Here is a 27,713-nt window from a genome sequence, read left to right on the forward strand (position 1 = left end):
CCTGTTTACCTTTCATATCCTATTTCTTTCTCTTCTACATCTGAAAAATTGATCACCATTATCTGTTCTGTCTTTATTTAGCTACTTGTATTACTGATAAAATTTTAAAAAATTTAGATCATTATAAGCCAGGTAAAATTATTTTAATAAAACTTCATTCTTCAGAGAAATTCACCAAAAAATTGCTTTTCCAAAATGGTTTGTGTTTCTTATTGTTCTCCATAGGTCAATTTCATAGTCTGACTCCGTAGAAATGTTTACCAGTATCCTTGTTGAGGCAGAAGATAGCAAAGATGGTTGTATCCTGATGTTGTTAGGAAATGTGGTTAAATACTTAATCCCATTGAGAGCAGTGTGAATTTAATATTTTTCTCAAAATGGGCACCTGAGGGCAGCTTATGAACTTAATTATATTACTGTGAGTCTGTGGTTCTATGTTGAAGTTTTTGCCAGTTCTTGAGTTTAAGTTAATTGATTGCTGGAACATCCCATCTCCTCATGGATGGGCAGATTCTACTATAGTTCTTCTCAGTGAGGAAACTTGAGTACCTAGCAGAGAATGATGGGCTTTAAGCTAATCCTTTTCACCATACTTAGTACAGTACATCCATACTCACCACAGTATGGATGTAACTGAGGGCCATCAGAGATGACTGTGGTCTGGATGTGACTGATGTGCCACTTGGCTTGACAAATCTAGTGCTGTATTGGGTTTATGTGGCAAGGTTTTGGTAGCAGGGAGGGCTGCAGGGGTGGCTTCTGTGAAAAGACACCAGAAACTGTCCCCGTGTTGGACAGAGTTAGTTCCAGCCAGCTCCAAGACAGACCTGCTGCTGGCCAAGGCTGAGCCCATCAGCAACGGTGGTAGCACCTCTGGGATAACATGTTTAAGAAGGAGAAAAGTTACTGCACAGCAGCAATTGCAGGTGAAGAGAGGAGTGAGAATATGTGAGAGAAACAATTCTGCAGACACCAAGGTCAGTGAAGAAGGAGGGGGAGGAGGTGCTCCAGGCACCGGAGCAGAGATTCACCTGCAGCCCATGATGAAGACCATGGTGAGGCAGGTTGTCCCTCTGCAGCCCATGGAGGTTAATGGTGGGGCAGATATCCTCCTGCAGCCTGTGGAGGACCCCATGCTGGAGCAGGTGGATGTGCCCTAAAGGAAGCTGTGACCCTGTGGATAGCCCGCACTGGAGCAGGTTCCTGGCAGAAATTGTAGCCCATGGAGAGGAGCCCATGCAGAAGCAGTTTTTCTGGCAGGACCTGTGACCTCATGGGGGGCCCACACTGGAGCAGTCTGTTCCTGAAGGACTGCACCCTGTGGAAAGGACCCATGCTGGAGCAGTTCTTGAAGAACTACAGCCTGAGGGAAGGACCTGCACTGGAGAAATTCATGAAGGACTGTACCCCATGGGAGGGACCCCTCACAGGAGCAGAGGAAGCATGTGAGGAAGAAGGAGCAGCAGAGAAAATGCATTAGGAACTGATTGCAACCCTCATTCCCCATTCCCCTGTGCCACTCAGGGGAAGGAGGCAGAAGAGTTGGGAGTGAAGCTGAGTCTGGGAAGAAGGGAGGGGTCCTATTCTGATTAACTGGCAATGAATTACATTAATTTTATTAAGTCAAGTCTGTTTTGCCCATAATGGTACTTGGTAGGTGAACTGCCTGGCCTCATCACAACCCCACGAGCCTTTCATCATATTTTCTTTCCCCTGTCCAGCTGAGGAGGGGAGTGATAGGACAGCTTGGTGGGCACCTGGCAGCTAGCCAAAGTCAACCCACCATAGTCCTTTGTGGTGCTCAATCTGGGGCCTGAGGAATTAGAGATAAGGACAGTAATTGGGAGAGGTAACGGGCAAAATGTGAACTGAACATTGCTAGAGAATGGAATAAGTGTGAGAAATTTTTGGTTTTGTAATTGTGGTGAAGGGATGAGGGGTGGAGTGTGTGTAAATTGTCTGCCTTTGTTGGTGTTGTGATGATGCTATTTCGATTTTGCTGTGGGGAATTCTTTTGTTGGTGTAAATGAAGTTTGTGAAGATTGTGTGATGAATGTATATTTTAATGATAATTTTTAAATATTTGATTCACAGAGATGAGGGGTGGAAAAGGGACTAATACCAGATTGCATATTTTGGTGGAGCTTGGTGTGGAAGAACATTTTACATAGAGGGGTAGGTTACCATTATTAATTAAAAACCAAAACAAACAAAACCAAAAAACCCCATAAGTTTTCCAAATGAATTTGAGCTATATAAAAAAATTAGAGCATCTGTGTTTTTCCATTAAGATCTCAGGACAGCAAAGATTAATGCTCTGTGCTGTTTCACATATAGCTTGGTTTATTTATTGTGTTTTATTTTTTACTTTATAAAGAAACTCCCCAGCCCTGATGCTGTAATTTTTCAGAAAAATTGTTCTATATTCAGAATAAGTTCTGATTTTGATAGGATGTTATGTTTTTTCATATGTAAGAGATTGAATCATTTCTTTGAGTGCAAATTTAAAATGTGATCTTAACTATAGAGCTGAAAATGATGCCTCCACTAGCTCCTGGGAAGGCTGCTTCCTCATAAAATGTACCTGAAAAGAATTACTTTGTTAGAAAAATGTTTGCTTTTCTCCTGGCAGTGGCAGTTTTCTTCCATTATTGCTCAGTTTTCCTGCAAATACCTTTTTTTATAAGAATCTAGAGCTCCAGGAAAAGTTATTACTTTATGCAGCAGGAAGCACTACTTTGTGTTGAAGCCTGCACAAGTGACTAATAGGAATTATGATTAATTTCTTCCTGAGAAAATTACTACCGTAAATGGAATCTGGCTGGTGTTTCTGGAATTAACCAGAATAGTCTGGAGTAGCTAATGGTCACTACCCTTGAAAGACTGATCAACTATTTTCTCAAAAAAATAATTTGAATTATGATTTTAAGCTTACTAATAAACAAGATTTTTATGGCATGGATTGTTGTCTTGCCTAAAGTTCTTATTGTGCCTTGGACAATAGGATTTTAGTCCATGGTTAGTACACCATCACTGTTGCTGTAGTACATGAGATTTCTGAAGGTCATCTTTTAGCAGTTAGGAAGTTATGTTATATTCTAAAGATTTTTTTTTTTCCTTTGTGTATAATCACTCAAGATGATGCCAAATTTGTACTTTTCTCATTAAGACAAATTTACCGTGACACACATGACACTTTATAAAAATCTATGATGTGGTGATGTAATGACTGAAGAGGTTCAGAATAAATTTTGATGAAATTAAATGGTACTGAAATAGGCCAATTCTGTAAAGCCAAGTAACAACCATTTCTGTAATTGCTATTTCTAGCTATTGATTATAACTTATAGTAACTGACTGACATGTGTTGCTATGGTTTCTTGAAAGCTACATACACTAATTGATGTAATCAAATAGAGAAAGAAATAGAATTTGATCTTTTCAAGACTGTGTTTAAAAGCAGTTAACTGATTAGATAAATGTAGTTCATTGCTTGAACTGTCCTTCTGAACAAAGTCAGGCTATTCAACATTTCTGTGTATTGGTAAATAAGAAAGCCTATAGTTTTTAAAATCTACTACTGTGTATTAAGCCCTAAATTTCTCTATGGAACTCCTCGTACTTTTAAAGAAAAATATAACAAACTTGCAATTCTTGCAGTCCCATAGTGGCTATGGAGTTCTACATCTGTACTGCTGACTGTAGCATTGAGCACTTCCAGATGTGGATTATTATTTTCTTTAAGGAATTCTTTATTCTTGTGGAAAATCGTGAGGAATTCATCCTGTTCCAAACAACAGGAGATTGTGCCAAGTACCTCTGTTGTCAAATCTTGATGGAAATCTTGCTTTTAACCAACTGCTTTAGGAGATTCAGTTAGTCAGAGGAGTTGGACTTCACCAGAAGGTGTTTGGGTACCCCATAGCACTCAAATTTGTTGTGAGAAAATAATATGTTAATTTCTGCTGCATGGTTTTATCACAGATTTGTGTATTTATCTGTGTGACTTGCTCATCAGTGTATACCTCCAGCAGGCAGTGATCTAAACTCTACTAATTGCTTGGAATGAGGAAGAAACTTGCCCATGGGCAGGTTCCCCATAAATGCTTACTGCGAAAGCGATGGAGGGGATTCTCACACCTTGTGCTGATATGGGTTGCTTTCGGAGGTGAGCTATTGGTCTGGCTTGTTGACCTTTCCTGTTGTATGTTCCTTTTATTTAATTTCAGCCAAAACTGCATTCCATAAATCATGGCACTGTGTATTGTGGCAGAGATACTGTAAAGGTCTTACTAGTTCTTCTGGATGAAGAAGCTGTCAATCCTCCTACCCAGAACAAAGCAGAACTATTATATGATGACGAAAGCTTAAATTTATTTGGAATCGCCTCTGTTTTGACACTCTTCAGGTGAGTACTAGAAGGTTTTTTGTGTTTGTGTTGGATTTCTTTGTTTTTAAAGATCTTATACTGAGTGGCTAACAAAGCATTGATATTACTTACACAAAGCAAATGACCAAAGTGCAGTCTGTTGTGAGGTTAGGTGTAAAGGGAAAGCATTCTTAGAACAGTCTCAAGTTCTCAAAGGTATTCTACCTCCTCATTCGCATTTTCTGTATCTTCAAGATGCTTTGTAATATGGACTTTTTGAGCTAGTACATTTCTGGGATGCACAAAATGCATGAAGGAATACCCTTTGCAACAAACCTTCCAAATAATCACCTCTTAAGTTGAGTTTGAACTCCTAAGTTCAAATACTGTCTGTTCAGTAGCTAATTAGATTACTATTCAATTTGAAGATGCCTTCTTTGTCTAGCTATGACACAAGAGATTTTTGGATTATACCCTGTTTTCTTCCTACATAGCAATTATTTTGTGGAGATAGTTTGAAAAGGTTAAGTAATTTTTCATATCATGATCCACCAATCAGGACAGTAATGCACAAAGGATGTTGAAACAAATTCACATGCATGAATATTTATTAGTAGGGTCTGTAGCTGATGGCATACATTGACTCTAATGGTGACAGTTGCTTTTGAGGAAGAATAAAATCAAAAGAGGAGGGAGAGGAGAGGGAAAAGAAAACTCTCCCTGGTGGGCAGCTGGGAAGTAAAGCAGCCAGAGTTCCCAGACAAGCATCCTCTGAAGTACAGTGGTTTGTTCCCCAATAGTGCTTTTCCCAGGGTAACTATATTGTCTTCATAAGGACCTGCTCAAACCCCTTATTGGTCGGTCCCACTTTTGGTGCCTTTAGTGGTGATTGGAGCATCTGTTCATCAGGGCAGCAGCTGTGTGGCCAGTTGCTTATTAAGCTCTGTGCGTGCACGTTTTCGGGTTCCCTAACATAAAAGAAGAGCTACAATGAAAAGGGTAGGAAAAGTGGGGAAGAAGGGGGTGTTTCTTATACCAGTGGCAGTTGTTTCCCATGAGAGCCCACCATAACAACACTATCGGAGTGTGCAGGTGCAAGGCTGTGAGGATAACAGCAAGGAAAGAGAAAAACAGTGATAGCTCCTAAATTGGAAGATGGAGGATCCTGAGAGTCGAAGAATTTAAGGGTTCCATTAGATTTATAGTTCGACCTCTTTTATGAAACCAAAGGAACAAGCACATTCTAATAAAACTTATGAAACTATTTTTTTTAAGAATTCTAAATAAACCTGTAATGATTTTTAATATAAAAGGCAGCTTATATTCCACATACTGTGGAAAATTTCTTTCACCTCTCAAATATCTGTGGATAGCTGTAGCTATACATTTCTATTTCATTATGTAACAAGCTTAAAATAACCCTGATTTCAGTCTCTTATTTTTCCATTACTTCAGATTCAGGAAAATTGATCCACATTACTTTTTAGATTGTTTCATTAATTTAATAAACCTCACCATGGTTGTATTTTTATCAGAATGAGAAGGAGCTTAATCAGATTTAGGTTAATGCTCTGTGTGAATGGAATCAAGGCCCACCTGAATTCTTCTGAATTAAATGCTGCTATTATTCAGAGCTAGAAATCTTGATTTTTTTTTTTTTTTGTAAAGTAACTCTTTAATTTAAAATGGGTTTTAAACCACTTATTTCTGAATAAGAGTGCTCACTGAGTGCTTTGGTTTCACTTACCTCATTTGATTTTCCAGCTGAATTAATTTTCTTGAATTTTCCCCCAAAGGATAAGACATTTGTTTGACTTAAAATCTTCTCGGTGTAGGTGTAAGCAGGTACTACTATCTGGGAATTTATATTGTAATCTAGACAATTCTTGTGTTTTTCCTTAATAATTCTTAGTGGTCAATTTGTTTTAGATTTTATTTTCCAGTATATAATTTTTTTAATATTATCTGTGTGCTTCCATTTAAAAATTTGATTTAGAAGTAATTTATTAAAAGTATTGAATTTATGATTGTAAATAATTGTTTTAGGAATAAAAAACTTTGCAGAAACTGAAATGAAACTTGCAAACAACACCTGTTCTCAATTTTTATCAAATTTGTGTTATGCATTTCTCTAGCAGCTTTACTATAAGGCTCTAATTGCTTTATGAATGCTGAACACCCTAATACTACACAGGATAGTAGCTAAGGTGTCACTCTGATTTGCATCAATGTACAGGCACCTCTATGGTACAGCAATTTTTTGTTAATGCTTATGTCTCAAATATTTGCTCTAGAGTGTTTTCAGTCTTTTTGCCAATCTATTGTTAATAGTAAATCTGGAACAGTTTACATGATAAATGGCAGTACCTTTGGCAGTAAATGTCACTGCAGTTTTCAGATTCTTTTTGCTAATCTGATTCTGTGTATCAGATTGTTGGTCACCTCATATGGTAGTTATTGTTTTATGGTTTTTGATCACATCGTAGTTATTGTTTTGAGGTTTTTCACAATGCTGTTTTGTTATTTCTTAGAGATTTCATTACTGAAGAATCCCAAAATATGTTTAAAGTTTGTGAGCAGTTTTGTCTGGGTTCTGGTCAGTTTGAGAGCGCACTGTTAGTTTTCAGGTGAAGAATGAGGTTAAATGAGAGCACCTCTTTTTCAAAACTTCAGCATTTCAGGAATTTTTCTTGCTTTGTTTACTTTTCTTTTAATAAACTTCTAAATCAATTAAGTAGATTTATCTCTGCACTGAAATCCTGCAAAAAAGCTACTGCTGAGAAGCGGCTATTGTGTTGTTTAACTTTTTGTTGGCTTTCTTTAATTAAAAATATATTCATTGTAATTTGTGAAACGCATGCGTAGTTGGGAACTGAAAATGTAAGCACTGACAATACATTCTCAGTGTGTTAGAACATCCTAACCAAGCTGAAGGTTTTCTTACTTAATCTGTCCTTTAGTATATCTGTCAAATATTTTCCTTCTGTAAGCACCTCATTTCAATCTTCTGGAAAATATTCTTTTTTAGATATGCATTATAGAAGTTCACATAAAATTCTCTTGCTATTTTTTTGTATTTTGAAGCTGCGTGCAAGGCAGAAGTGTGCTATTTTTCCCATAGTATTTTTAAATTTTTTTAAGCAAAAATAAAAATGTAGCGATGATATTAAAATCAAAGTAAGGTGATTGTGATATAATTAAGGATATTATTTATGTTTTAGAGTTAAATTTTGCATGACCATGGATTATGTATTTTCATAACTTTTTGCAATAGAGGTTCTCTTTTTCTGGTTTTGCAGGTTCAACAGGTGTTCAGGGTTTGGGGCAACTTTTTATTTGCTGCTCTTTTTTATATCATTCCCATCATCTTCCTATCCTATTAATGTTAAAGCCAGTCATTACTTCTTGCTTATTTCTTTTCTTGCTTTTTAAAAATTTCCTTCTATTTAAGGAATACCCGTGTTGATCTTGTGTACAGAACAAAGAATCTCTTGAAAACGCATTTCTGCGGGCACTGAAAAGGAAAGTAACCTATCCATGCACTGGAGAAGCAGTGATGATTTAATCAGTCGCTTATCTGAGTCGCTTAACTGAGGAATCATTAGTTATTGGAAAAGTGGGATGCTGAGAATTTTATCATTATGGGTGACAAAGAGGACTCATGAAGCAGAACAACAGTGTAAACAGGAGCATGCTGAAGCTATGTATTTTGGCAATTTAATTAGCAAAAACATTGCAAGGTCCTGCAGAAATTTTTGCACCACAGACAAATAGAAATAAATAAAATAAAGAATGAGCTAAATAAAATAAATTTTATTTATGGAATAATTGAAGCTAAATATTTAGCTAATGAGCTAAATAAATAAAGAATGAGTTATTTTTGAAAAAACAGTCCTCGTATGCACACTGGCCTGCCATGAGCATAAGCAGAGAAGAAATTATTTACAGATGCACAGATTAGTTCTTATTTCAAGACCAAAAAATCCCTTCTTATATGCATCAATAATTTTTTGCATTATATGCATCAACATTTTTCATTGATGTACATAACTATTCACATACTGAAATATAGGAGAGTGGAAGTATTTTGTTTGTGTGAGTACTTCTATTGAAAAGTCTGTAAATGTGAGGAAAATAATTCTGGATGTCAACCAGATGCTATTCAAGGGGGTGTAAGTAGAATGGTGACTTGGTAACTCATCACCAGCATTACAAATAATACTACTGTGGCTGCAGAACTACAATATTGTAAACACACTGCAAAATGATACCAGAAATTGGAACTGTAGGTTTGGTTTCATTATGGTGTCTTCAGTTGTCACAGTACATGTGGTTACTTTGGAAGGGAGAAAACGAAGTAAGGCTTGGAGAGCAAAGATACTGGCCTTCCTGTTTCTGAGGAACTTGGTGTGGTAACTATTTTTTTGAACTAATTGCTTTTACATGTTCTAAATACTCCTTAACTCTTTTTAATATAGATCTCCAGCACAATCCAATGGATCTTCTCCAAAACCTCTTAGACAACGTATTCAGAAATCTATGGATGAAAAAAAAATCAAGGTATTGTGTAGAAATCGGTATGCGACTATAGATGAACTGAAATAATAATGCTAAAATGAAAATAAGTGTTAAAATTCTCAAATACTTGGCTGAAATATATTCCATAGCTAAAGAAATGTAATTGTGATTAACTTGTGGTAATTGGCCCAACTTGAACAGTGTTGTAATATGAATGGAAATATATAAAACTCCAGAAGACAAAGGCTTTAAACTTAAAAGTACTTCCTAATGAAGATCTCTTAATGGAGATATACTGAGTTAATCTATATTTCTTCATTTAACCATCTGTGTATTTCAGGACTATAGAAATAAAACGGAAGCTGTGTGAAAACAGATAAAACTGAACACAGGCATCTGATTTCAGTTCTGATAATACAGGCATTCTAAAAGTGTAATAATGACTTTTTCATTGCATTTTTTTGGCATTCTTTTTATTTGCAACATTCTGAGGACATTTCCATAACATTGCTTTGTGAACAATAAAATAAAGATGCTAATGTTTGCTATTTTGTAGATGAAATGGAACATTACAAGAGTATGTTGGTATTGTGAGTGGTACTATTCAAAAGAACAATTTCAATGTTTCTGAAAATTGCAGTCTTCCAGTGTACTGCATTTTACATAGTCTTTTTTCCTCAAAATTGTCAAACTTGAACATTGGAACTATGGAAAGAGGCAGAGCTTGTATCTTCCACAGCATTTCAACAGAGCGCTAAATAAAAGTAGTGACTTAATATTTTTTCACAAACTTAGTCCTGACAACAGGTAAAAGCACAAATGTAATTAGTATATAAGGAAGAAAACAGGTGTTTTAAGCTGTCAGAATTAGTCCTCGAACAGCACAATGGAAAATATCTTTCTGCCACTGGACATGAGGGAAATTTTAACATATTACATGTTTGAGAAGTAGAAAGTCATTAAAAGGAAGTAAAATGAAAAGCACTGTCAGTATTTCCAGCATGTGTTTTTAAATATAGTCCAGCTTCATTCTGAGTGCTTTTCTTGGAATGAGGGTGGGGTGGATGATGGGTGTTTTGGACACATGCACTAATTATGGTGAAATTTAGCTTAAAACTCATAGGCAAATTATGGAAGATTGAAGCTGATAAAGGATCTTCATTATATTAATTTTACGATAAACAGCATATTTAATTTGCAGCTTTACGCATCAAATAGCAAAAATGTGATATGCTGTTTGCATAATACATTGAAATAGATAGTCTTCTTATCTAAATGGAAGTTTTGTAATTGGATTCATGAACAGCTGTGTTCAGTATCAAAGTACAAAAATTATTATCTAAAAATAATTACCTGTCACGTTTGAGACCTTTATTGGAAACTTACAAGGTTTTTGACAGAAACTATCAAAAATATGAGTCTTAAGACTGATTCATATTATGAAACTATTTTAACTTTTCTGGAAATACTTTTTTGCTAATAAAAAATACCAGATTAGCTCCCATAATTTCTGTGCAAATAGTAGTTCTTTCAGAGGTCTCTGAATAATTGAATGAATTCTACTTCAGGAGCATGAATTGCATGCAAAGGTTCATCATGACATTCTCCTGTGCTGCTTCTGTAGTGCCTGACTCTAATAAGGGTTCTGTGACTGCTATGATCTTTGTTAATACAGTACAAGAATCTGACTTTTTCTGCAGGACTCTTGTCCTAGTCTGGCTTTACCATGATTGATGAAATAGAATGTACCTGTAGCAAAATAGAATGAAACATCCAATGTTTTTAGCCAATAATTTTTGACATCTTTCAGTCAACTTCTAGAACTGATTTTGATGCTCACCAGGTGCCTAATATAGTTGAGGATGACTATATTGAATTATAAATGACCTTTTGTCTTATGAAAACCAAAATTCAAAGAGAACAAACAAGAGTTCTAAAGTCTGTGGTTCATACTTTCTAAACTTTTTTGGCATCTTAGAAGACTGTAACGCTTGCTTATAGTGTTATCTTTTTGTAGATTAAATCTGTGATGGTGGACTCTCTTGCCCTACTTTAGCAATGTGGATGGTAACGTGATTAAAATGTTAAACTGAATGGCTGCTTGGGGCTATACAACTCATATCTTAGAGCAACACTGAGGCTGCTAAACTGCCTCTAGTAATCACAATCAGTCTTCTTTATGGCTTTCTTCCAGCGTATCCTATTGTACCAGAGAGACAAAGTACAGCATGGAACTGAGGCCAAATACCTCAAGATGTTTTTTCATTTAAAAAAGGGAAAATAAAAATTGTGTAGTTCAGAGTGTAAATGTTCTCAAGTATGTTTCAGCGTAGAGTCCTCTTACTCAAGATAAGATGTCTGAGTGTTTCACATTATGTTTGCAATTCTCTTTTCTGTGTATCAGCCAAACGTTGCCATCTCAATTACACTATATTCCTTTGAAGTCTGGAATTATTCTTCTGGTATTCCTATGTTCACTTTAGTCTTACTTCTCATTCCAGTCAACTAAAATTGCTGTTGCCAAACAACTAATGACTTTTCTAACTACAGCTCAGATAGATAGTTCTCTGCCATTCATCTTTTGATCTCCATCCTCTCACATAAAATCCTGCTTTCTCTCTTGAAACATTCATCTTTCATTTTGTCTTTTTCTGGTTTTCTTTCTACCTTTCTAACAATTTCTACAGTTTCTTTTGCATGTTTCTACTCCTTCCTTTTCTTCCTTTTTCTATGAAGACTTTATAGGGCCCTGTCTTTCTCTTCTTTTCTCTTTCTGTACCTTCTTTGTGGATGAATAAATCTACAAACAGAAGTTCAGCTATCATTTTTATATGAACAGTTCACAGATCTACATCTGACCTAAGTGTCCCTTCTGTCAAAACTGACATCTTTTGTTACTTCTATACCATCCTGTGAATACCCAGCTGTTGATCTTGAGGTGGTATGTCTATCTTTCCTGGTATATTTAACATTGAGGATGGTATCCTACCTGTTACTTTTTCATTCCATAACACCTCTGAAATATATTCTTCTCTATCTGTATGTCCACTCAACTATAATTTACTAAATGTTCATTTAGCTTTTTGATGTGCTGCCGTGTATTTTTCTTGGACTTGATAGTTGCAGCTTTGGCCTATCTTTCTTCACTGAGATTCCTCTACCAAAAGTTGTTATCAAAGTGATTAGACGCTAGATGCCATTCTTCTGTTTGCATCTCAATCTGTTCCTTTAAGTTGTAGTACATAAGCTACTTGTTTTAACCTATCCCAACCCATTGATTATTTCTGATTTGCTGCTTTGAGATACCTGTCCTTGCTTACATTCAGCCTGCAATACCAATCTTCATTGTTCGTTTGTTAATTTTCAGACTCTTTCAGCTGTCTGTTTTATACTGTTTCTTATGGCTGAAGAGATTTCCTCTAGGTATCTGCAGAACTCATTATCCTCCTTTAAAACCTTTTTCAGTATCTTTAAATCAACCTCTCCCCAAAACTTAGCAGTGCTTTGTGTTGAGATGGATGCCCATTACAATGACTAATTTCAGTTCCTTTCTCTGTGAATCCATATATTTCATGTCTGGGATTGTAATGTCTCTTGGTAGAAATAAATTTTTTTCTGTCTTTACTGTGCAGCACATAGCACAATGAATTCCTTGTCCATGACCATAGATCTCAAGTGCGGTAGTAATATTTATAACCTTTTTCCACTGAATATCAGTCTTCATTATTATTTCATACAACCATCTTGAAAGGTGTACAGGTTGCTTGTAAAATTTACAGCTGTGAATTTTGATAACAAAATTTAATAATGCATAATGCACTCATTTTAACAGTTGACTCAGAAGAGATACCATACATTTGTTTTTTGAATAAGACAATAGCAACATGATGTTTCTTCTCAATGTCAATGATTCTTCTGAGAAGTTTCTTACACAGTATGTGTGATGGTGGCATTAGTCCCATAAAATTGTCCTAAGGACTTTTTTACCATGCTGCCTCTGATAGGTGGTTAGATGGTTAGTCTGTAGTACAAATTCATGACCTGTCATTAGAACTTGTTCCATAAGTCTCCTTTTCAATGATATTTGAGAAGGGAAGAAAAACACAGTAGTGATGATTAGTTTGGTTGTGTGCTGAGTCCTATCAAGAAGTGTATGTTGAATAAAGAAATCTAGGAAAAACTAGAAAGTGAAAGGAGAAACAGTTCTTTAAATTTAAAAAAAAAAAAAAAAAAAAAGGGGGGGGGGGGGAAGGCACGGAAATCATTATGCCTCTCCTTCCTTAAGAGGAACTGATCTCTCAGCTTCTGCAGACTTACGTGGAGGAGTGCAGATTGATAATATTTAGACCTAGGGCACACCATCATGCATATGTGTTTAGTATCTAAAAATATGGAGACTGGATAAAGTATACAGGTAGCTATGAACTGGAATTGGTGTTTAAAAATAAAATAAATTTGTGGGCATTTCCATTGTGCCAAAACAAATTCCTGGCAACCGTGAAAGACAAGAGATATTTTTGTCTTTCAGTCCTCATTAAATACTGGAAGAGATGCAGAAAGATCACCTAACTGTAATGGCATTTGTTAGGAGGCAAAGCTGTCACTCTTATCCCTTGACGAGAAAGAAGTCTGGGGAACTAGCATGTTGCATTGTTTCACTCCCTCCAGCAGAAGCAGGTTAAGAGTAGTAATAAGAAACTCAATGTTCCTTTGAGAGACAATTTAGAGTTTCAAGTTTGTTATCTATTGTTTAAGTGAAGTATCTTCTGGTGAATGGTATTTTGTAGGAGGAGTCTTTTAATTCAGAAAGGTCTGTAGAACATCTATTGAGTTATGTCTCTTGTCAGTTGTCCTTATCACTCCTTTCTGCTTTATAAAAATACGTAGAAAGTTTAATTGGACAGGAGAGAGGTATTTTATCTAAAAAGGGTTCATCCAACCTTATGTCTACTTCTTTGAATCATACTTCCATTTATCTGAAATGGGTAGATATCCTATTGTTTGTCTACTTATTTTGTTGATTTCAATGGGGTTATCTAAGTCCTGCTTATTGGTGAGAGAGAGGAATGGAAGGACTGTTACAATCACCTGCTTTGTTTAGGTTGAAGAGCAATTTAGGACAACAAAAATGTTGCATAATAAGATTTTCATCTTTTTCTGCACCAGAAAAAGATTAATTAGACTTTCAAGTTGTAGGTAAAATACTGCTCCTGAACTAATGGGGTTGGGTGAAACTGAGAACTTTAGGAGTTAAGAAGGAAGGAACAAAAGCTATTAGATTGTGAGCATGCAATACATGAGAGAGTAACAGATCTTTTTTTGTAACCTTAGGATTGTTTTGGCCTTTTGATACATTGTTTTAGAAATCCTGCTGCATTGTTAACACATTTACCCTGAAACAGCTGCAAGGACTTTCAGTAGTTTGGCATGTTTTTTTCTTAATGTAACTGGAGACAACCTTTCCTATATGAGGCACTATTTCCCTCCAATTGGGAACATAACTGTAGTTTTAGTTTTAAAAAGAATTTGTGGCTTAAGAACTCTAACAAATCTTGGCATGCTTGAAGTTCATTGTAATTTTACTGTGTATAGAAATCCTTCCAAGGAAAAAGCTCCACAAAGCAAAAAATCCCAGTCTGCCTTTCTCATGTGATTTGTTCATGCCTATATAAAATGACTTAATATCTAGCTTCATGCACTGCTGTTATTTTTCATTGCTTCGTTCTCTAAATGCTGTTACTTGAGAGAATTGTTTTGCCTATTTGTGATTCCAGTACAAATAAACTGTGACTTGGAAAACTATCAACAGGAAGTTATCAAGAGTTTTCTGTATGCCCACTATAATTGTGAGCAGAAAATTCGTAGTAATAGAGAAAACAATCTTCCTCAGGTAGTAGTCTCATCTATTGTAGCAAGAAATATTTATTTCTAAGTGGAATATAATTATGCAGAACACTAAGCTGACTAGGAGCTTCAATGTGTATGGAGTATGCTAAAAATGAGTATCTGGAGGAGAGGGGAGAGGAGAGAGAAAAAGGTTATGTTCAGCACAAAATCTGAAGCAAGACTTTATTATTAGTGTCAGTTGATAAACCACACTTGTGTAGAAAATATCATTTTTGTTTCTACAAGACCCCTAAACTACTTTCCTAGGATCTGTAGCTGTGAGTTTTGAGTACTTTTGAAACCCAATAATGAGGTGATTTGAGGCTAAATGTTCTCAAAACAGTAGTAGGTTAATTTGGGATAGCAAAAGGCTGGTACAATGTCATGCTAAAAAAATTTGATAGTTTCAGTACAATAAAAGCTTGCTGTTACCTGAGATATTCAGGACATTTTTCATGTTTGAATAACATGATGCCTTGGTTTGGCAACGATACTTACCATTTATTGTTTTATTACTTTTTCCTTTGCAATCCCTTCCCTTTTTCAAATTTCTCTTTCAACTTACCTTTATTTTTTTTCTAAAAGGACAAGGGTAAGGGTGGAGAAGAGACATTTTCTCTTTTTATCTCTTCCTCTTCCAAATAGTACTCTAATTGTTTGGCTAGAAAATAAAAACATGTGTTTGTTGTTACTGATGTAGGTTTTCAAATTCTATTATGCCATTCCAGTGTATAAAAACCAAATCTCAACATTCTTGGTGACTAAATATTGGCAGTACTGTCTGTATGCAGATGCTGGAAGGAGATCTGGAATAGATTATCAACTAACTTTTAGAAATAAATAGAGCATGCACCATTAATATTTCATATAAAAGTGAATGTTTTATATTGGCATCTTGAACAACTGAAAAAGTTTTCTAGATACAGAAGTCAAGGTGGGAGAGTGTCCTACTTTATCTGCTCATTAGGACTACTAACTGACCTACATGTGCTGAAAAACTGTCGTAAATTCTGTCATACTTTCTTCCAACTGAACAGCGATAACAACGAACCTCTTTTTCTGAAATGCAGCAGAATTTCTTTCTTTATATAGGGATAACAGCAACATCCCACTTGCTTATGGAGAGGAGAGGGAATAGTAAGTCTGAGTTCTTTGCATGCCATTTGTGTGCAACTGCTTGATTAGCAAATTGAGCTCCCAACATCTTTTTGCTCTCCCAGAGCTGTGGGTCATTGGGGTGGTGGCCTCACAGCAGTGGATTTCAGGGAATTTAATGTAAAAGAACTCTAATTTCTAAAAGCTATTTCAAGCCGTTGACAGGCTTAGTTATGTGTGCTTCAATCAAGTTCTAAGTTGCTCTTTTTTCTTTAAAAACATTCCAGTGAAGCTCTACTTTTTAATTCAGTGCTAGACTTGTGCTCTCTTGTTCTGCCTTCAGGCTGTTAAAATTTACTTATTGCTACCTCACTCAATGTAATATGGTTGTTTTTACTAGTGAATATACATTCCTAGACTACTTGGGAAGTTTGACTGCTTCAACAAATTCAGTCTTGCGCTCTTGATTTATATATACCCTCTAGATCAGCACTAGCATCAGCTGAAACAGTCATATTTGGTAGAGCTTTGTACACTGTGTGCAAATGACTAAATGGTATGTGATGCAATACAGAGCGAAGTTTTGAGGCATATTTCAAGATTCAGTGAAGTTGAAACAGACAGATGGGTTTGTGCTGCAAGTTTTTCAGTATTTGAGCTTGATTTCTGTCCTTTGACTCCACATATTCTAATCCCTGCAAACTGAATTAGTGAAGTGTCAGATGGAGGTGGTAAAAAGAAACCCTGATGTCCCCAAAAATAGCTGGATTTATTGTTGGTTATAGAATGGTAACTATCAGGCTTTCTTGCTCAAGTTTGATGTTCTTGGTGCTGTGTTTATTATAGCTTCATCAACTCAGCACAAATTGTAGCTTATTTACTTCTTGCAATATGAATATGTGATAGAACTGTGCAGGTTATTGTTGTGTAATTTTTGACATGTGTCATTTGCTGAACAATAATTAAGAATTGAGGGAATTTTTAAAGGATTAAGATGAAGTGTTTAAGAAACATAGGAAATACAGGAAAATATTTTTCCTTAATATTACAGTAACCTTAAGCTTAAAGAAAATGTAAGCCCCTTATATTCATAGAATCATAGAATGGTTTGGGTTGGAAGGGACCTTAAAGATCATCTAGTTCCGACTCCCCTGCCATGGGCCAGGGACACCTTCCACTAGACCAGGTTGCTCAAAGCCCCATCCAGCCTGGCCTTGAACTCTTCCAGGGAGGGGGCACCCACAACTTCTCGGGGCAACCTGTTCCAGGGCCTCACCACCCTCACAGTGAAGAACTTCTTCCTTACATCTAATCTAAATCTACCCTCTTTCAGTTTAAAGCCATTACCCCTTGTTCTGCCACTACATGCCCTTGTAAAAAGTCCCTCTCCAGCTTTCTTGTAGGCCCCCTTTATGTACTGGAAGTCTGCTATAAGGTCTCCCTGGAGCCTTCTCTTCTCCAGGCTGAACAACCCCAACTCTCTCAGCCTGTCTTCATAGGAGAGGTGCTCCAGCCCTCTGATCCTCTTTGTGGCCCTCCTCTGGACCCTAACAGGTCCGTGTCTTTCTTGTACAGGGGACTCCAGAGCTGGACACAGTACTCCAGGTGGGGTCTCATGAGAGTAGAGGGGCAGAATCACCTCCCTTGACCTGCTGGTCACTCTTCTTTTGATGCAGCCCAGGATACTGAATATTGTATTTGTACAATTCTGAATATTGTAATTGTGCAATAGGATGTTGATTAAGTTTAAACTAGATTAAAGTTGCATTTTTAATTATTTCAAATTCTTAAGTTTATTCTGGGTATAGCTTCTCTATCCTTCAAAACACTTTCTGAAAAGAGTAGAAAGTTAATGACATACACTTAATGACTCGGTGAGCTAAGGCATAAACTTGAAGCACACAAAGCCTTATAAATGTCTATGTATATAGTCTTGCCTTATGGTAAATATTTTAAGTACAGAGTAGATTAATGCTTAAAAAAGATTAGAATTGTTGAGAGTCAGGCTGGCTAGTTCTCCCTGTTAAATCTGCCTTTCTTTTTCAGGCTGTTATCTACCTCAGAGAAATTGCACTTTGGGAGTGATGGACAACTGGGAAAATTGGGTCTTTTTAACTCTTGAAGGGAATATTGAGTTTAAAGTAAAACTATATATGTACAGACATATTAAGTCAGAAAGAAGAACTACATTTCTGTGAATAAATGGGATTTTTTTTTCCAAAAAGACTAGGTGTTTTCACCTGGCCACCTGCAGTATCGTGAAGAGATACTTAGGTTGCACCTCAATGATAAAAAGCTAGAGTTAGCTTATATGCATGAAAACAGTATCTGATGAAAGTGGCATAAATTGTGACTGAATTTTGTGGATGGAGGCCCCTGTGAAAGGAAGTTTCTGGGAACATATTCTTTTCTTTTTTTCTGTCTAAATCTGAGATTTTGAGTTGGAAGAAAAATGTATCTATAAGGGTCAAACCTGAACCATAAGATTTAAACATGCTTGTGTTAAGAAGAAAAGTAGACTTGCGTAATGCAAACTTTTTAATCAGAAAAGTGGCTGTAAACCTGTTATTTGACAAATCATTCCTGTTATCTGTAAATATAACAACTTTTCTTTTGTGACAATGTTTCTTGCTTTTTCTTTTTCCTGATATTTGTACTGTAGCGCCTGTTCAGCTCAAATTTGAATTCATCTGTGCTGTTGTAATTGAATTATTAGCTAAAAATCCTAATATATTGTAATTATCTGCTCTGTGCTATACTTTTCAACATATTTTGTATAATCCAGTAGACTTTCAAATGGAAGTGAGCGCAGAATTTGTCTTACAGAGTCTATAGCATTTGTGATAAATTGGCCAGAAAGTATACAAAGCTTGACCATGAAATTCTAAGCTGATGTGAAGCTGTAACTTTAGTGTAAACTGAGGAAGTTTGACCTGTAACCATTGATTCCGTTAAATATGGATATATTGAATATATTGAAAAATTTTATTTAATTTTTTGTAGATGAGCCAAATATTTTGATTTACCTGTGCTATGAGACTAGGTTCCCTGCTTCCAAGACTAGGAGGTGGAGATGAGCGTGCAGAACCAGATACAATAGTGTTCTTCAATACTGTAGATTTCTGGCAACTTACACGATATGGGTATGTCTTGCAAATGTGGAGTTAGACATTGGCATTCAATGAAGAAATGACTTTATTCTGTGAGTAAATGGGAAATCTGAAATTTACCAAAGAAAGATCTGAAATAATACTTTATATTCCAGTTTTAGGTATAAGTATATTGAAGCTTAGTTTATATTATCTATCATTCCTTTTCAGTGTTGCTATTATGCTTTTCTCTATGTATAAATTGGTTAAGTTTTGAGACTCATCCTATACTTGGCATTTATGAACTGACATCTCAAAGATGATGACCTGCAGAAGTATGATAATTGACTGTAGGAGCTATGACAGCTACTCAAAATGGTAGAGTCTGCAGTCTATCAAAAGAGGGGGCTAACTTTGACAGAAAATCTTAGGTTGAAGCTTTAAAAGTTAATGTGTAACTTTCTGAAAGAGATGAAAAGACTTTAGAATTATTTTAGGACTTTAATAGAATAATTTGTTAGTATTCTTGAAAGCCTTTACACTTTGTAAATGACTACTTCATAAATATTTTTTTTTATGTGAGCATGCTTATTTTTCTGGTATTTTACATAATCTAAAAGCTTTCAAGACAGAAGAATGGGGAAACTTCTTATTTTACTACTTTTGCAGGTGTTCGCTTTTACTTTTGTAAATAATTAAAGCTAATACCAGATTGCTATTTGCAGATGAAGCACTCTTCAATCAAATCTCAGTTTGCATGTACATATAAAAATGAGTTGAGTGAAATAAAGGGTCAGCATTTCCTCAGCAGTAGCCAAATTGCAACCTGCATACCTCCTGCACCAAAGCAACATTTAAAAGCTGGATATCTCACAGGTAAGCTGTAGTAGGATTGAATAAGTAAATGTGATAGCTAATATTTCAAATGTTATCAAACAAGGCTTTAGTAAAACTCAAGTATAAATATGTTTTCAAGAAAAAAAGACATCTCATTGCTCTGTGCATGCTATGATCAGTTAAATGTCTGCATTAAAATTGTAATGCTAATGCTTTGAAAATATAAATCTGTTTGAAAAATATATATTGATGCTATTTTGAGTTAAAAAACTGATACACTTTACATACATAATGTTTCTTCTTATTTTACAAAAGTAAGATAAATGAAATTTGTATTTTTGCCATTAAAAAAAGGGAAAATTTTGTTTTGCTCCAGTATAAACCATATCATATATATAATTTCTAGGCCTTTCAAGCATCTTTTCCAATATCTTAAAGTTATAAATCCACTTCCCTAAGTTAGTTGCTATTACATGTTTTTGAGCAATGTCATTTTTAATTGGCAGTACGCTTATGAACACATAGCAAATGTAACTGCAATGACCAGCATAGTCTTGTTTTACTGATAAAGCACTAATTTTGATTAAAAAAATCACATGACAGTCCTCTGATAGAAAAAGGATGAATAATCCCAGGTAACTTTTTATTTCTTCACACATGTTTTTGATATTCTTACATGACAGAAGGTATGAATTCATGTCTTGATGTACCAGTGCTTGGAACTATTTCTGAAAATGTTCACCAGACTAGAAGTTATACCGAAATGGGAAAGCTGACTTGTCAGCCAAGAAAGAACAACTCCAAGAATGAACAGATGGATTTGAATAATAACAAAGTAATCTGTGATAAGGAAAGTGAACCATCTTTGCAAAAAAATGCTAAAAGACCTAAGATTTCAAACAACCCTCAGAAGGAACTGGACAGCAAAATCGGTGGAAAAAGAAAACACAGCAAAACTGCAAGCAAGAATAAGTTGATTGCGGGTCAGGCAAAATTAACTCACTTTTTTTGACTATAAGTTTTTGTTTTGACATACATGGTACATTGACTGGTTCAGAAGTTGTAAAATTTTTCAAGAAAAGAGTGAATTTCATTGCTTCCTTTCATACTCAAATAAGTTGAAGTAGCTTGTGTGTAATACTAGACAAATACAAGTCTGGATTATGCAGAAGTCTTTTATTTTTTTTTATAAGAATACATCATTAGTAATTACAGCTGTGTTCTTTTTGGTAATGAGTTACGTTTCCCTCTACAATGCGATGGGAAAGTATTTCTGGATGCATATGTATAGCCACACTAAAACACAGTAACTTCAAATTACATTAAATTCATAATAAAATCTTTAATCTTTAAAGAAGGTGGTGTAGATCAGTAGTTTTCAGACTTGCCAACAAGGTCGATAGACTCTTCCCAGCATACACCTGAGCACTACAGGAAAAAGAAAATCTAAAAGTTTAAACCATCAAAGAACTAGAATTCTTCATGGCCTCTGGAAATACTAATTTAACAAATTTAACACATGCTTCTTCCCCTGTGCACCAAATCACAATAGACATGGAGTTTCTAAATGAACCTTTATGAAATTGTTATATAGACATTGCATTATACTTTACCGGAACAAAATAATTTTTATGTAAAAATGAAAATATACTTACTGTCAAAATCTCTTCTTCCTATAGGGAATTTAGCTGAATTTTCTCCATCTGCAGTCTCTCTCTCCTGTATTGATTCAATATTTTGAATTTCAGTGTCAGCTGGAAAAGCCATGGCTCCCTTCAGTGCAAGATAAGGTAGTTGCTTTCTACCTAAGTTGATTGGCATAACATGATTTAAGAAATCATGTCTGGAACCTGTGTCCTGTTTTAAAGGAAAACAAGAGTAGCAGTTTATCTTTATTTAAAGTCAGTTATGTTCACTTTTTATACTTGATTTTTTTTATACTTAGCTGTGCAAGTATTTTCTCTTTCAAGATGATATTTTAAAAACAACAATGCATTACGTCTTTGGCTCAAATGGTTTTATGGTAAAGAACATGATAAAATACTGAGTCTTATATTTGAAGTTAAAAACCTGTTGCTGCATATAGGGACATGCTGAATCAAACATAAATATAGGCTTTTTTCCCCACAAGTTTTGGCTACATATAGTTCTGTAAAAATCAGATTTCTTTTGTTCAACTGTCCAAGTTACACATTTAAAATCTTGGAATTAGATACTTACAGTTGAAAACTTATTCTTGACTATAGTATGCTAAACTGATATTTTTGTATATTCACCAGGTTATTGCTTTAAATTATTGTACTTGTTTTCTAAAGGGCTATAAAGAGAATTTCCATTTTACAACTAAGCCGAAAAGTAAAACTGAAAACTCACCAAAAACTTCATGTTTCTGTCATCCTCTTCATCCAAAACACTGCTGTCTTCAGTCTCATAATGCTTCAGAAAAGGTATAGCTCCTCTGTTCGCAGTTCTATCTCCATTTCGAAGAGTTTTTCCTAGATTTAATGTGGTTAGCAACATATCTTCATCTTCTACCTTTTGCAGAGATTTTGAAACTGAGAGTAGAAAACCTTGAGAAAAAAGAGAGAGAGAGAGAATTAGCATGTATGATGAGATACACATTCTTAGTTACTTAACGCTTGCATAGAAGTTAAGCAGTTTTTAAAATTTTAAGAAAGCTTTTCCAGTTGTAAATTAATATGTTCTCCATCTGTGCCCACTTTATATATTTTACAGATTGAATGGAAACTACTTCAATAGCTGATGAGTTCACTTTTTTAAAATGACTCATATTAAGGAGTAACCTTTTCTATAATCCTTCTAATCCCATCTGTTGTTTAGAACTACTTAAACATTTCTTTAGCATGGATAATCTGTTTCTTTGTATGTCTTTAGAACAGCACAGATTAGTTCCTTTTGATGGATCAGTATAACAAAGTTCACAGAAAGTGATGTCCATTTGTGTTGTTTATAAAGCCTTACCTCCAGTTAAGGCAATTTAAGAAAAGGAACTAATCTACATAAGTAAGCAGGACTGTTGTAAAGGTGTGATCTATCGTAGTTTATGATCAAAACCATTTCACTAAAGAGTTGAAAAGCTTGAAATTTAACAATAGCTTAGACTGCTGTTGTGTTAGAGCTGAGATCATTAATTTGTATTTCGATGTCCATTATGTCAGGTTACATTATTCAGAGCTTATGTCTAGAAATCTTTACTAATACCTAAGTAATTATATCTGTCTGCATTTTCTTTCTGAAAATGGACCTTTCCCAGCTACAAATATAGTATAGTCAGATATGCTTGCTAAGAATGCAGAAAGAAAAGTAAACTTCAGTTTTTCATTTAAAAAGTCTTTAAAGTCTACCTATTACCCTGTGAAAGGAAATACAGGAGTTTCTGCATAACATATGGGTTTTTTTGCCTTATCAGGAAAGCAAATGGGGTCAGCTCAAATTTAGCTAGTCTCTTAATATCAGTGATACAAACCACCTATTCAGTGGCTGTGTGCCTCTTAGCTGGTACCCATCTCTTAAATTCATGTTTGTTTTAACCTTTAGGTTAGTGCAGGGAACCAAACATCCTGCTAGTCAAGGCAAACCACTAGGAAATTGACCAAGAAACTGACTAAGCGGAAAGAGTACCGCTTCCCCCTTGTTTTTCTCCCTCAGTCTCCATTTTGCTTTTCCTGCTTTTTCTCTGTACTGTCATACACTAGAAACAAAATGTAAATTTTTTTTAGCAAAAGTGATTTCTTACAGTGGTTCTCTTTTTTTTTTTTTTTTTTTAATACTGATTTTCTGATGGTCTTCACTAGTACCTACCACTGAAGTGGTGTGAAGGAGAAAGTAAGATTGATATTTAATAGTCTAGACAAGTCTACAACACATCAACGGTAGTCATAGATAGCAAGTATACACTTTGTCTTGATACCTGTTACAAGAAGTCCAAGGAGGAAATATGAGTGCTGATGAGAATTGTTGCATAGTCTTAGGGAAGTAAGGAAAGAATAATGATTCCTGCTGAAAACAGGCAGTGATACAACACTAATCCACAGACTGAGGATGTTATGTAGAAGAACTGACCAGCATTGTTGGAACTGTGGTATTTTTAATCACTATTCACTGCTAAGCTTCCTGGAAAAGCAGACCGCCTTGCCAAAGTAACTTCTTGGTAAGAAGTTTCATGGGAAAATATGTCCTGCCGGACTAAGCAGATTTTGACTAAGAGACATTTTGGGTATACCCACTTTTCCCCAGATGAGGAAAGCGCATTTAATCCTTTCTGGGCAGAGCATCTCTGACAAATAGAATTATTGCTTCTCATTCTTTTTATTTCCTTGCTGTAGAGCCTGTATTTGCCTCTGGGGAATTGGTTTCCTTTCTTTGACTTTAATTGCCTGGCTACAGTGGAGACAAATTTGAAAGTCAATTGTGTACGGTTTTATACTTTTCATCCAACCACCCTTTGCTAATTTGTATTCTTTCCTCACATTCAGTATTTGTACAGTTTTGTGCAATTAATAAAGCAAAAGCCATGTATGCTCTGTAATGGTACTCTTCATTTAGCTCAGCCTAGGCAGAACAGGAGTGCTTTGGAGCTGCCATTGGCAGCAAACCTTTCTCTTTATATGTTGGTATATGAATTAAGAGTTGGGGAACAAGCTATCCACCCAGTAATTGTGTATGTGGCAAGAGTTTCTGCTTATCTGAAGCTATAGTACCCACAGATACGCAGCATATATCACGCGTGGCTTGCTTTCCAGTGCTTCTCTTTCATTTAATACAAAGCACAGTTAAAACAAGAACAACTGACCTGGATCAATTGGAAAGTCCATCTACAGTGTCTGTTTCGTTGTCTAATGTGTCTATAAGGTGATGTCTATGGAAGAATATAAGATCAGGGCAAACTTATGGTACTTCCCCAAGTATCCTGTAGTGCTTCTTGAACTGGCTGTTAATGTTTAAGGATTGTTGAAGATCTGAGGTGCTTCTAGTAATAATTAGTAGAACGTCCTAATTAGACTGCTAAGAAATCAATAGCATATGTCTATAAATTCAGTGACTCTTCTGCCTGTTCAGAGCAATAGGTAACACTTGTGCACCTGCAGATTTGCAATGCACTGTGTACATCTCTTCATAATGCCTTTGGGAATCCTAACACTCTGATGTCTGCGTTTTTTCCTTTTCATCTTGAAACTTTCAATTCTAGTAAAAAAAGTAAAATGTTTCAACATACCAGCTTCTATGTTTTATCATTGTTTATCAAATTGGCTTTTTATTTTTATAGTAAATAATAACCTAGTGCTGCTTACAGAACAATAACAATTATTTTGAGAAACTCTTCTTGCTTCTACATTGCTTCTTGTTACAATGAAATATGAACTCTTAATATCTAAAATCTGATGTGGTATATGTAAGTAAATAAAATCTAGGTGATAATGTGCCTGGAATTTGTCTCATACTCATTTTGAATTCTTCTAGGAGTGGGTTACGAAACAATTGTAATAGTTTTATTTGGTCTTGTAACTACCGTAATTGCTGTGTAGAAGTGTTTGAGCCTAATGCCTAGTATTGACTGAACAATAAATAAAACACGTGTGTCTTATATAAAGCCAAATATTTTTTTTACTATTATCAGAATTGAAAAACTTTGCAATGCAGGAGAGAGTATTTAAGCAACCTTAACAAATCATTTTACTGGATCTTAAAATAGCACAAAAATACTTGGTCAATGTTAATCTGCCCAGTAGCATACTACTTCTGATTTTAAAAGGTGGTGGGGTTTTTTGGGTTTTGATGTTTGTTTGTTTTTTAGTTTGGATCTTGTAAATTTTATACAAACAGCTGTATTTCAGTCCTTTTTGAGTGCAGTTAGAAGATACTTGTCATTTGAACCAAGAGCCACACATACTGAGACTTTAGAAGACTGATTTAAAATCAAACCCAAACTCTTCATAATGTGCTTGTTCATTTGTGTGATCCTATAGTAGCAGAGAAGGAAATGCAGGCTGTCTTATCCCTACAGAATGTAAAAGCGTGGAGTTATGTGCATGAGACATGTATTTCCAGGGCACTTAAAACATTTGGGTAGTTTTGAGTAACAACATAGCATTTTCTTACCTTGATAAATAACTGAATATATTCAATTTTTTGTGTTAGAAAAAATAAATTTGTGGTGTTTATTTTATTAAGAGATCAACTTTGGCAATAGAGTTAACAGTATGCATTGTGTCAGAGACTTAGGTGAATCTGTTTTAATTTCTTAGGCATAGATTTTTTTTCTTTTCCCCCGATCCTTTTTCTTGTGATCTTGGACAGGGTAAAAAGAATAGACTGGTGGTATTAATTGATTTGTGCATTTTGTTTGGCACTGATACAAATGGAGGTAAAAAAATTCCAGAAAGGATTTATTTCCTTAAGAACTGCAATTCCTTCTTAAGCCTTGAAGAGGAATCCTGGATTTTCTCTACTGGTTTTGGGCTAGCCAGTTGTTTTGTTTCAAACTAGAATGTAAATGGAATCTAGGAACCACATTTGACAAGAAGCTGGCTACAGCTGGTCAGTAGGAAGTAATGAGGCTATGAGTTGTATCTGAAATCCCAACCTCTTCTTGGGTATTAGCTGTATCACTTATATTTACCCATGCATTTGCTCATTTTGGACCCAGAGCCTGGAACTTTCTCTTGAAGGTGGACACCCTTTCTTTTGAGTAACCTTAGCACCTCATTATATAGACTGTCTATCTTAAATACCTAACATAAGTGTTTTAGTTCCAAACCCTTCCCACCCCTAATCCAACAAGCGGGTGTTAAAGTGGAGATTCCCTGTGCTATTACTGGAAAGAACTTCTGATCAGCAGTTCACAGGACATAACAGAGGTAATGAGCACACTTCATTACTGACTGTTGGAAATTCAGACTCTTGCCTGGCACCGATTCATTGTTCCTCCCTGCTGAACTGGTGGTCATCTAGAATCAGCAAGTTGATTTAGCATGAAGTAGGCACTGTGCTGCTTATAACAGGACAGCTCTGGACTTCTGCAGGAGCACAGCTCTAAATATTTGGACAACTTAGTCATCGTCTGTTTATGTGGCAGGAGAATGTACAAGGAAAGGGTGGGGATGAATCCCCGCAAACTAGGTGACTTTTACTCAATTTCTGCCCAAGATCCAGAATAGCCATTTCAGTCCTCTGTTGAATTATAGTCTATATATTTATAGACTGAAATGCTGCATTTGTTTGGGTTACAGATAAATTTCACAGTTGGGAAAAATTTAAAATATTTTCTGCTTTTTGTTATTTTGAAAGGAATTTCAGCATTTCATTTGGAGGAACTGCATAGAAACATACATATTTCTTAAGGAATTGTACAGCAGAACTGAGTAATGCATGTATAGTTCCTTCTAGCAAAAGATAATGATAGGCATATTGGTCATTGTGTCCATCCTTTCTTAGTATTCTTCCTACTGAATAAAATGGTCTGTTCTTGTGGGAATAATTTGCCAATACGCTATGCTCAAAATTAATTGAACTGTTCTTTTCACTGTTTAAAAACAAACAAAAAATCCCTGAAACCAATCCCCCCTCCCAACAGCTAAGTTTCTTATTCCGAAAGAACTTTTTCAAAACAGTCCATATGTAACTCTATTAAGGGATTCCCAATTAATCAGTAAAGTGGAAAGAGGAAGGAAGATTCCTCAAGCAATATTATCTTCTTAATGAAGAAAAAAGCAGTAGTGGTGGCAAACATGCTGTATAAAAGCTAGACAGACTACTAGGCAAGAACTGAATAGCAGAATTATAAATATTGATCCATTGATTACAGCAGATTCAAATAAATTTTTATCTGCTGTTAGATTCAAGATAAATCTGTAAGCAGAGAAGCTGATTACTACCTTTGGACTTCAGAGTATAGATGA

At 35.5% G+C, this 27,713-nt stretch overlaps 2 protein-coding genes across 2 annotated transcripts in view; one reads left to right on the forward strand and one right to left on the reverse strand.

Moving 5' to 3' along the window:
• Positions 1–21,160, forward strand: part of PARPBP (PARP1 binding protein) — a 55,885-nt gene extending 34,725 nt beyond the window's left edge. Inside the window, exons 8-11 of the mRNA XM_050894592.1 lie at positions 4,230–4,408; positions 8,848–8,929; positions 19,683–19,833; positions 20,478–21,160. Coding sequence (XP_050750549.1) covers positions 4,230–4,408; positions 8,848–8,929; positions 19,683–19,833; positions 20,478–20,806 — 741 coding nt within the window. The 3' untranslated portion in view covers positions 20,807–21,160. The remainder of the gene's footprint in view (positions 1–4,229; positions 4,409–8,847; positions 8,930–19,682; positions 19,834–20,477) is intronic.
• A 12-nt stretch (positions 21,161–21,172) lies between these two features.
• On the reverse strand, positions 21,173–22,416 carry PMCH (pro-melanin concentrating hormone). The gene is made up of 3 exons (XM_050894602.1): positions 22,168–22,416; positions 21,450–21,651; positions 21,173–21,222 (listed from the first exon to the last, which is right to left on the reverse strand). Exons 1-3 carry the CDS (start codon positions 22,414–22,416, stop codon positions 21,173–21,175), a joined length of 501 nt encoding a protein of 166 aa, XP_050750559.1.
• Positions 22,417–27,713: the final 5,297 nt, after the last annotated feature.

This window comes from Gymnogyps californianus, chromosome 1 (genome assembly GCF_018139145.2).
Source record: "Gymnogyps californianus isolate 813 chromosome 1, ASM1813914v2, whole genome shotgun sequence".
Classification (NCBI taxonomy): Eukaryota; Metazoa; Chordata; class Aves; order Accipitriformes; family Cathartidae; genus Gymnogyps; species Gymnogyps californianus.